This window comes from Electrophorus electricus, chromosome 16 (genome assembly GCF_013358815.1).
Source record: "Electrophorus electricus isolate fEleEle1 chromosome 16, fEleEle1.pri, whole genome shotgun sequence".
Taxonomy (NCBI): Eukaryota; Metazoa; Chordata; class Actinopteri; order Gymnotiformes; family Gymnotidae; genus Electrophorus; species Electrophorus electricus.
Window position 1 is genome coordinate 11,579,995 of NC_049550.1, and position 11,417 is coordinate 11,591,411.

The 11,417-nt window shown below is 43.1% G+C and overlaps 1 protein-coding gene across 2 annotated transcripts; it reads left to right on the top strand.

The window, feature by feature from the left end:
- The first annotated feature begins 98 nt into the window (after positions 1 to 98).
- On the top strand, positions 99 to 4,669 carry nsun3 (NOP2/Sun RNA methyltransferase 3). 2 transcript variants are annotated; one of them, XM_027008858.2, is made up of 6 exons: positions 99 to 319; positions 486 to 598; positions 734 to 1,107; positions 1,491 to 1,645; positions 3,813 to 3,934; positions 4,126 to 4,669. In XM_027008858.2, exons 1-6 carry the CDS (start codon positions 140 to 142, stop codon positions 4,391 to 4,393), a joined length of 1,212 nt encoding a protein of 403 aa, XP_026864659.2. In that variant the 5' UTR covers positions 99 to 139; the 3' UTR covers positions 4,394 to 4,669. The 2 variants fall into 2 exon arrangements, with proteins under 2 accessions (XP_026864659.2, XP_035390499.1); XM_035534606.1 differs by having other exon boundaries at positions 4,079 to 4,344.
- The last annotated feature ends 6,748 nt before the right edge of the window (positions 4,670 to 11,417 follow it).

Below are 11,417 nucleotides of genomic sequence, written 5' to 3' on the forward strand. Positions count from 1 at the left end.
AGATTTTTTTCTGTCCGTCACCGTCTTGATAAATAACAACGAGCCGGAACTAATTATGAGTATCCGAGTTTCCGAGGGAAGCCTAGCAGACGGTAACATTAACAGCAGCGTATGGTTACCGAACAGTAATGCTCGGTCAATGTTGTCACTGAAATATTTGCCTAGAACGATATTTTCGGATTATTTTTTGTACATGCGAGCATGTTTCAGCAACTTTCATGCCTCGACGACATGTCTAGAAGTTGACCTGTATAACTTGCTTTACAAGAAAAGCCAAAGCGAACAGTCAACAAAGCAGGTTACGGGAGCTGGTACTAGGGTTTGTATTATTTATTTTAGCACAAGTAGCTACGGTCGAAAGCATTATACTATATGTATTATTATTTTATTGGTATATCATACATAAAAATGTTCAGACATGTAAAATAAAGAATGCTTATTTATTAATGATAATGAACTAACTTCATTTAACGTATTTGTTACAGCTTTCAAGCAAGTCGGGCAAATGCAGAACTCGAAGGCAAGTGTGCCAGCTTATATTGGACCATTTCGACTCTCAGTACAGCCAAGAGCTTGGAGACCAGTGGGGCTCTGTAAGGTGAGTGTTGTACTCTGATCCTAAGCTTTCAGGTTGTCCATGAGGGCTTCCTCAAGAAACAGAAACTATCACACACATCCAGTAGCTTTTCTGAGTCTAACCCTAACCTGGGATCATACTGCAAATGATTTTCAGGAGTGTCCTGCTGAATCCACACTGCTGGCAGCACGGTGCCCTGCTGAACCGCTTCGGTGACCTTGCAGGCGTCCAGTCGCATCTCCACTCGCTGGGCTACCACAGTCTCGTACCCCATTCTCATTCTCCTGCCTCCCGGTCTGAGCCTGGCTCCTCGCACATCTGCAGCCCTTTGCGGTGTCTCCTTCCAGAAGGTGTGACGCGTCTGCCTACCCAGCGCCACCGGGCCGGCTGGTTGAAGCAGTATTACCTGCTTAATGCCGCCTCTCTGCTGCCGGTGCTGGCTCTGCAGGTGAGGGACGGCGAGAAGGTGCTAGACCTGTGCTCGGCCCCTGGTGGGAAAGCTCTTGCTGTGCTGCAGGAGGCCATGCCAGGTAAGACGGGGAGACGGAGCCACGTACACTTACACTTGTGCACGGGGTTAACTGTCATAAGAATGTCGGCCTCTGGGATATATTGCAGCAAAACTTGACACATATCGCATTCAAAATTAATGTGGTCTAATTGATGGGAGTTAATTTTTTCGTGCATATTTTGCAGTAGTGCAAAAGTACCGGCTGAGAGAGCTGTGATCTTTTAGTGTTTGTTATTTATTTATTTGACAGTCAGCTCTAAATTATCTCTGCTTTGTCCCAGCAACTAATTCACTTTCTCTGTAATGGATATGCTAGCAGTTCCAGCCGTAGAGACTGGGCTAGTTCTGATTGCGATGCTGTCGTGCTGTAGGTCATTGTGCTGCGATGCCCTGCCTTCTCAGGACTGTTGCGCTGCAACGACGTGGACGAAAGCAGGTCCAAGTGGCTGCAGAAGACTCTGCAGTCATACATCCCTCCTGCGGTCCTGAGCACGGTCACCGTGACGAACACAGATGGCAGGGCTATCGGCAGTGCAGAGCCACAGGTGTATGACAAGGTACGACCGAACGCTACGAGTCCAAACAGGAGAACAAAAATCTGACTTGAGTGTGTGGGAATGACCGGATTCTTTGGTCCTCGCACAGGGCATGGCGTGACAACAGCAACAGACTGCAGGTGCAAATTTGTTATGAACTCTAGACTGTCCTGTGTGTGGAGCTCATCTGTGTGAACCAATGTGAGAGCTAATGATGCAGCACCACACAGATGGACAAGAATCAGCTGACCTTGAATTCAAGTTAAGATTCTGCACTGATACATTGAAGATTAAAATATGAAATTCCAGTTACGCTTTTGTGTATGGTTAACAATATTAGCTACGTAAGATGAACTTTGATCAAACAGACGGCTCGATTAGAGCCTCTAAACCTGCAAGAGCAGCTGAGCGATACTGCCATGCCTCCCTCTGACTGTACGGCATCTGGATTGCAGTGAAGTTTTTAGTCTTGTGTCTGTGGCAGTTTAGCCATATAGTGGAGATTTAGGATTCCTCTTACAAACTGCTCCTTCCACCCGTGGACACTTGTATTTTGTCATATTCCTAAATATGGAACTGGGAAATCATTTCATATGGACTTCAGGGCCAAACTGCTCTTTTTGTTCCCAGTCTGCTTCGCCTTCCCAGTCACGCATGGCTCTTCCTGGCTTTTTGAGAGCATGCAAAGCTGGTGTGCCATGTACATTTTCCCCCCCTCTGTGCACCGACTCCTTGACTCCAGTTTTTTGAAGCAGAGGCTATGTGGCAAAAGCTGCTCACACTCACCTCTCTTCCCACGCAGACTCCTGGGAGGCTGCCAAGCGCCTTCTAGGCAAGCTGTGCCAATCAGGTGTGCAGATGTATGTTCTGCTGACTTGGGGTTTCACCCTAATAGCTGTAAGAGCAGTGTGGGGACAGTGTGGCTAAATGGTAGGCTGACTGATGTAAAAATAGAATTGTATAAGAAATATAAGAAATACGAGAGGTTGTATAAGAAATATTAATAATACGAGAGAGAGAGAGAGAGAGAGAGAGAGAGAGAGAAGCTAAAAAGGATTCAACTCCTATGATGCACAATGATCAGCTAATGTAGTTCACTGCTTTGTCCACTAGGTGGAAATGTTGCAATTCTGCTCAGTCGCTCATCCATCCAAACGTTCCCGTGACATTGACTCGACTGTAAACTCCATGCCTCCTCCCGTCCGACCCTGCCTCCTATTCGCCAGCAATGCTGACTCGCACGATTCTTAGGAACCACTTCACGTCAACTCCCTTTTAACGGCAGTGCGATTCCATTCAGCTGTGGCAGGGTTCTTGCACGCGGGCCGTGCTTTCTTTTCCGGCGGCTTGGCGTCTTCCTCCGCTCACCCACCTGCAGGCCTCATCCTCCCGCATCATGCGCTCTGTTAGTTGACGTCCCCAGAGTGCCCCTCAGGCGCTGCTTTGGCCTGTCAGATGGGGGGGTGGGTGGGTGTTGGGAGCAGGGGACCGAGCTGGATGAGGAGAAGCGACGATGCTCAGCTGTCTGCAGTCTTCAGCACGGTTCCAGCGAGCCGGCTCTAATGAGGAGCATGAGCAAATCTCACAGAGCCACTTAGCCTTGAGATGGAGGAAGAGAAAAAGTGGTGTGTGTTTTAGAGAGAGTGAGAGTTGTTGAAGTCTAATTAAGAGAGAATATGTAGTGCATTTATTTATTCATTATTATTATTATTATTATTATTATTATTTCATTTTTTAATCCGCTGGTCGTCTTTCTAGCTGGCAGGGTTTTTTTATTTGTCAAATTTCAGTGTAACTGAGGTGTACCTTCCATCTCTTAGTCTCAGGAGTGCTCAGCCCTGACGCCCCCCTCCCCGTGTGTGTGTGTGTGTGTGTGATTTTCATGGGTTCACTTGCCTACGTGTTTCATAGAGGCTTGTGTGAGTCTGTGTGTATGTTTCCTTTAGGGCTTTTTTCCAGAGCTGTGGAGGCCCACATTGTTTTTTTGTTTTTTTTTTCCTTTCATGCCGTGCTGCCTCTCTGTTCTCATCGGTATTCCCACCCTCCCTTGGGTGCACACAATATTTTCCTGCTCCTTGTTTTTCTGGCTCTTGCCAATATATCCCTGTATACTCATATACCCCTGTGTGTGCGTGCACCCCCCCCCACACACACACACGTGTTATTGTGTTTGTTTCCCCTGTGCCAGGTGCTGGTAGATGCCCCGTGCTCTAATGACCGCAGTTGGCTATTTACCCCTGGACCCCAGCAGGGGGAGCTGTGGTTAAGAGCACGAACCCAACTCCCCCACTTACAAAAGGACCTGCTCTGGTAAATGCTTCACATAGTTGACTATGTGGTCTTTCTTAGCTTTTGGACTTTTGCATTGCTTTTTGGCTGTTTACAGAGAGCATGTCATGATCACCAAAGAGACAAAAAATTAAACATTTGATTTATTTGTCTGTACTACCTCAGTCTTTTCCCCAGCACATCTCCATTGGGTGTTTGTGTGTGTGATTCAGTTCAGCCTTGGCAGCAGTGCGTCCCGGAGGAATGGTGGTTTACTCCACCTGTACTTTGTCCCGTGGAGAGAACCAATCAGTCGTGGAGGCAGTTCTTACTTCCTGCCCAGGGGTGGAGCTTCTAGACCTAGAGGAAGAGCTGATTGGCTCGCTCTCTCAACATTTTACATTTGCACGCCTCCAGCCTCCGTTGGGCCATTTGGTGGTTCCGGAACATGGAAGAACCTGGGGGCCCATGTTTGTATGCAGACTGAGGAGACTCTCCTGAAGATGTACATTACCTTGGTGTGAAAGGAATTTTAAACGTTGTCCTGCCTTGATAGCATAATGTTCTTTTCTATTACGGTCATGCTTTAGCTGGTCTCATTAAATTCCTGTGCCATGGTGAAAGACAAAATCTTAAATGGAGGATGAAGTGAAAGGCTTATTAGTAATGTGCTTTTCTTGCTGAAGCGTCTTTGACAAGTAGTTAGACATGGACTGATTAAAGACTTGACTGCCTCTGCAAATCAACTTTTCTCAATAAAATGTATAATCATTCGAAGCTTGTGAATTATTTGTGTGTTTATGTGAATGAAGATATAACCAACTTTGTAACATTTAAGGAGTATTACCAAGTGTCACCTTTGTTTGGTAGCCGTGCATGTCGCATTAGGCATGTCTTGTTTCTTTTGGCAGACTGACTAAATACAGTTGAACCCTTGAAATTATATGGATTTATGAATAATGACTAACAATTTATGTTCCTCATACAAGCAATAACAATACCACACATGTATAACAACACATTTTACACTGTATTATTTATATTGAACAAATGCTTTAAGCCATCAAGACCCTGTTAATGGAAACGGAAAAATGCATCAGCGTCTAGGGCGGGGTGGCCACTTCCAGTCCTAGAGCTACTGCTCTACACTGTAGTGTCAACATGCCTGGTTATAAAATTCCAGTGCTACTATAGACCTTGATTAGCTGGATGAGTTGAGTTAGGTCAGGGTTGGTACTAAACTCAGCAGGATGGTAGACCCCTAGGATTGTAGTCGGGTATCTGTTCAAGGATAATGACCTCTCGAAACGGGGGATAACTGGCGTCAGGCATGCCAGTCACTTGAGAGGTGGGCTTGACATGCCATTCCAAATAAAGGATAATATTTCATGTAACTTTTCTTCACAACAAATTTATGTTCAGTAGCGTGATTGTTAAAGCCTGTATAAATGGGTTCAGATGTTTTTCTCACAACTGTATGTAGTGCATTCTCAGTCTTGTAAGTCTTTATACAAAACTCTTAGGACATTGTAATACTGTCCATTATCATTTGTGCTCAGAACCATAAGACCCACGCAATGGCTCTGTTCAAACCAAACATTTTATCTCAGCATATATAGGTAGACGTCACTTTGAGTGAGTGAAGGTGATGCTAAGGGTGTTTATTGCTGTTATGTAGGTACATAAACATCAACATGATTCTAATATAGTAATTTACTGTAGCTTCTATGGCACACAACTTTGAAATTTGGTCAAAGGTTACAGAGTTATTTAATTGTGTGTTTGGAATGCCTTTTTTTCTGAACTGGGGTTCAGTATGCAAGATGCTTACTTATGTAATAGAATATTAATGTGTCTAACAAGAAAAGCGTAAAATGAGGAAATTAATTATTGAAATATGTCTGAAATTTAAAAGGCCTTTTTACTGTTGTGCTAGACTGCCCTCTTGAACTAAACATAATAAATGTGCCATTTGTACCACAGACCATATATGATTTGCTTCAGTAAAGAATCATTTTCCAAAGCAAATTGTGATTTAGACCTTTGGGATTTTATTCCCTTTCAGTCAAAATAGCATTTGTTAGGTCAGGCACTGATGCTGGATGAAAAGGTCTGGCTCGCAGTTGGTGATCCAATTCATTGCAAAGGTGTTCGGTGGGATTGAGGTCAGGGCTCTGTGTAGGACACTGGAATTCCTCCCCACCAAACCAAGTCTTTTGTGCACAGGGGCGCAGTCATGCTGGATCAGGAGCGAGCCTTCTCCAAACCGTTACCACAAAGTTGGAAGCATATAATTGTGGAAATATGTTTGCATGCTGCATCAGTAACACTACACTTCACTGGAACTCAGGGGCCTAGCCCATTGTCCTTCCTCCACTAAGCTTTACTGTTGACACTGCGCTTTCTGATATGCAGTGATCCGCCATCCACCAAACCCAGATTTGTCCACTACGTGCTTCAGCAGTCGCTTCAGCCCGTTTACTATTTTCATTTTACTATTTTTTTAAAAATGCTGTCTTGGTGCTAAAACCAAACTGAAATTGTTCAAAAACATCATTTAAATGTATTTACATTAAGCAGTGTATTCAATATTTAACTCTAAAGTGGTAAGTTTGAAATTGCTTTTAAGTTACTTAAAACTGAAGAATTCTGCAGTATTATCCTGACCATAGCTGTCTTGAGATCATATAGGAACAAGCAGGTTTCTAAGGAACTGTTCATGTACAGAACAGTTTTAAGGAGGCTATTAAACATTTATTTTTAAAAAGATATTGGAATTGGGTCTAAAATCCAAACTGAGGAATATAGATGAGAAACGATCATATGAAACTCAATATCAGCATGGATGCACTGGAAACTGGCAGGGAAAATGTCAGCTCATAAACTCGGATAATATGTTAACCCTAATGGAATACTTTAGCAATCAGAGTTGCTTCTGCGAGTCAGTCCATTGAGAGAGGTTTTAAAATTCAGACTATAGTTAAGAAGACTACTATGGGGTTTTTACCGTTCTCTTTTATAATCTTTGAAAAATATAACTGCTTCTCCAGCTACACTTCCCACATGGAGATATTTTTAAGGTTCAGCAAATTTCATAATGCACTATCAATTTCATTTTCCTCTGAACCCTTTCAGCTTTTCAAGTGTGTTTTGACCTCCTTTTCTATGTTTAAAGGCACTTTATCTTTTTCTCTATCTCTTTTTTTCATTTTACCTTTTCTTGCGCAACTAAATCTAGATTTGATCTTAATTTCGACTTAAAAATCAACCATATTATTGACTAGTGCTAACTGGGGAAGTAGGTCCGATACTGAAAGCACGAATAAAAGCAGCAGCTGTTGTTATATTCAAATATTATTTCTTTCTACACTTCAGTTTGCCTTTATTCTTATTTGTGCAGCTAGATACAGGGTAAAATAGGCAGTAATGATCTGACGTTGCAATCTCTACCCCTCATGGAAAAAAAAAACATCTAGATCAAAGAATATAAGGATAAAAATGTATGAGGACAAAATATGTGCAGGATTAGTAACATGAATAGAATTAAAGTGTTGGTTGCATAAATACTGTGGCTTTTCAGTCTAAGGCATTAGATGGAACATAAAAAATAAAATTGCCTGTAAGATGAATTGTCATGATCAGGGAAACAGACCACAGTTCAGCTAGTTCAGAGAATGTGTGCTTTGGGCAGTAAACACCATGCAGCTGGACTGGCTTTTAACCTTTCAATATAATAGCCAGGTATCCAAAAGGAGAACAGAAAGACACTTCTTTATAGTGTCCATAAAAACAGAACCTAATCCACCCCCTTTCTTATCTTAATGCACTACATATAATTCTGCATTAATTCTGTTGTGCCGTTTCAAGAACGGATAGCACTTTGTATGACCGGGTCAGGTTTCAGTCAAAAACTTAAAATCTAATTTTTGTTTGCATCTGAGAGGAATTACTAAAAGGTCTTATTGGTTACTGCTCTAACAATTACAAGGGGCCATTCTGAGGTTTTCTTTGGGCTCTGTCATCAACCAAGATTGAGTTTTCTACCTTTTAAATGTGCCAATACATTTTTTCGTGAATTTGTTAAAATGGGATAGGAAAGGTTATAGAGGGGTGACTGTATTTTGAATACATTTTGTGTGAATAAATTTGAGACTGCTCTGGTCAGGGAGCTGACGGTTTCATCCTGGATGCTGGTGGTGAGCTCTGGGTTTGGTCGTGGAAGAGACCGTGACCTTCCTTTCGGGTGAAGGTGGTTCCATACTCTTGGGAGGAAATGAAATGATTGCTAGCCTTAGTCACAGAGGTGCCCCCATCTTAGGGTGCTCCTTGTCCAACTTTCCATGACACCTGTGTTCTTGTTGCCCTTCGAACCGTGTTTCCTGTGACCGACTGTGGGTCCAGGATCACTGGTTGCGCCAGCAGAATAGGAGCAAGGATGGGTCACTTCTAGGCATGGTTTCTGTTAGAAGAGTTAAGTCTGCCTTTCAGCCTCTCAAGCATCTCAGGGTTTTTTTTGATCAGCATCTGGAGTTCCTCGTCCATCTCAGTCACCAAGCAAAAGGAAAGTACAGAGAATCGGTGTCTTGTTACGTAATTACTTCTGCACTACCCACGGAATCTATGCGAATTTGCATTCATATGCAAACACATCCCTGAATTCATGTAGGGACAATGGTCATATTCTAACAAGCTCTTCCATAACTATTTAGAAGTTCAGGTCTTCGTACATAATTCTGCTACCACATTAACTTTTCACTTTTATACTTGCTTTACTCTGACTATACTCTTCACTTTCAGTATTAGGCTACCTGAGCACAGAAGCTGCTATCCAGTTGTAATTACCTCAGACCATGCAAATTCATGTGTAACTCAGAGAGAGGATAAGAGTTGGAGGGAGGCATCAAAAAATCCGAATATTATAGACATCAGGTATTTCTGGTAAATGGAAACATGTTCTCTGATAGCTAGAGACACGTGGGTGTGGATTTAACATTAAAATTAGGACCACTTATCATCCTTACATTATATTATACATCATGAAAGAGGATAGGCAGAGGGACATTCACAGGTTACCGCAACAAGCCAAAGTAGAACATAAGTAAGAAGTATTCAAGAAATAATGAAATAAACATTTCAGTATAAATTATAATATGTAATCATGCAGTATAATGTATAGAATAAATAGGGCCATATATACACAAGTCCTCTGAGTAAACGTACAGCGGTGTTAATTACAGAGAATACGAATGAGAAGTAGGTGCAATAAGCGGTGCAAATGGTGCAGGGCAGCAGATATGAAACGGTGAGGCACGGTGATCCACAGTTATGCGGAGCAGTTCTGCTGTGCGGCAGTAGTCCAGCGAACTGAATGCATCCCAGTGTAGTAGTGCCACCAAGCCATGTGCAGACAGTTTATTCTAGGAATAGGCTCACTTCAGGGAGAGGCTCAGTCATTAATTGTTGTACAGGGTGACTGCTGTTGGTATGAACGACCTCCTGAACAATTCCCTGCAACAGTGGAGCTGAGTGAACCTCTTATTAAGAATGCTCTGCCGTTTGACCAAGAGGTCATTGAGAGGAGGTGATCCGCTGTTTAGGATGGATAATGGTTCCAATGTCCTCCTTTACAGAACCACCACAAAATTCTCCAGGGAGCATCCCAGGTCCCAAGCAGCTGTTTTTATCGGTTTGTCAAGCTTTCGTTTTCTCCAGCTCTAATACTGCGTCTAAAGATAGCACTCGCAACAACACACTGGTAAATTATCTTCAACATCTTGCTGCAAATGTGAAAGGACTTAAACTTCTTCAGAAAATTGACTCTTCTCATCACCTTCTTGTATACACACTCCGTGTTGACCTTCTTGTCTAGCCTGTGGACAGGTTGACATCAAGATATTTGAAGATGTCGACCAGCTCAACATCTTGTCCCATGGTATTTAATGGTGTGCTTGGGGTCCAGGTGGGCAAACTAGAGTTTTGGTCACTGTATAGAGAAAAGGGCACCAGAGGGGAATGACACTCCTCAGATTGCCAGAAAAAGTCTTTGTTGAAGTACTGGAGAGGAGAATCTGCATTAGAGTTGACCTTAAGATAGAGGAGTAACAAAGCAGTTCCTGCTCAGGTTCTGGAACAGTGGACCATCTTTTTTCTCTGGCATAACTTTGTGAGGGACTGTGGGAGTATGCCAACCCAGTCTATATGTGCTTTGTGGACTCTGGAAAGGCATATGATGTGTGTACCTCAGTTTAAGTAGTGGGAGGTGGTGCGGGATTATGGAATGTATGGGTTGCTGCTTCAGGTTCAGTCTATGTATTTGCATTACATCCGAGTCGTTCACTGTGGGTGTCAGGCTCTGCCAAAGGTGCATCATATCTAATCTCCTATTGGTGGTTTTCATGGACGGGATATCAAGACACAGCTGCAGGAGGTGTCCCACATGGAGGGCTAGAAGTAGCATCCCTGATGTTTGCAGATAATGTCCTCTTAGCAACCTCTGCGACTGACCTTTTGCACCCACTTGTGCGCTTCATGGTCAAATGTAAAGCAGATCGAATCAGTACCTCCGAGTCCGAGGTCGTGGTCCTCTCGTGGAATGCTCCCTTCATGTCAGGGCAGAAAACCTTCCCTTTGTGGAGGTTGGGATTTTGTTCAAAAGTGATAGAAAACGGGAACATGAGATTGACAAATACATCGGGTCAGCAGCAGTAGTATTGTGGTGTCTTGATTGGCATGTGGTGAAGAAGCAGTACCAAGCTCTCACTGTGCTGGTGACTGTATGTCACCATCCTCACTTATAGTGATGACATCTAGGTAGTGACTGAAAGAATAAGATCACAAATACAAGGGATGAAATTAGGTTTCTTTATGGACTTTCACTCCGTAATAGGCTGCAGACCTCTACAATGCAGGACGGCCTCGGAGTAGAGCTCCTGCTTCTCAAGATTTAGAGTAGCCAACTGAGGTAGTTTTGTTGGCTTCCACAACAGTTCATGGCAGGTCCCACTGGAAGGAGGCCCAGAAGCAGACCCGGGATGTGCTGGAGGGATTATATGTCACAGCGGGCCCGGAGGCATCTGCATGTCCCACAGGAAGAGCTGGAATGTATCACAGGGAACAGAAAGGTCTGGCCTGATCTTCTCCACCTGCTAACACCATAACAGTCACTTGGAATAGCAAAATAAGAAGATGATGAAGAGAAAAACTAGCTGTATTTGAAATCATTCTGCCATAATACACCATTTTTAAGTATGACTTAATTTTTAGTATGTTCACACTGCAAAACACTATAATGTAGCATACTTATGAGATTCTAGACGGCGTGCTAAATTCAGAAAAAAGGCAAGTGTCCCGTATAGGACGCTTATGCTATTTGTTATAAACTCCTACTATTTCAAGCCCATCATGCATCATGAAAAAGGAAGCGGTGGAGAGAGGGAGAGAAAAGAAGAAATCTAGGACATTTTACATCGCAGGCCTTTTACGTAAAATGGTTCATTTTGTCAGAGTTAGTAAATGGAATTAAGAA

Coding starts and splice junctions, on each gene's coding strand:
- nsun3 (XM_027008858.2), top strand. CDS start 140: ATGTTGTCACTGAAATATTTGCCTAGAACGATATTTTCGGATTATTTT. Junction 599..733: donor GACCAGTGGGGCTCTGTAAG/GTGAGTGTTGTA, acceptor AATGATTTTCAG/GAGTGTCCTGCTGAATCCAC. Junction 3,935..4,125: donor TTACAAAAGGACCTGCTCTG/GTAAATGCTTCA, acceptor TGTGTGATTCAG/TTCAGCCTTGGCAGCAGTGC.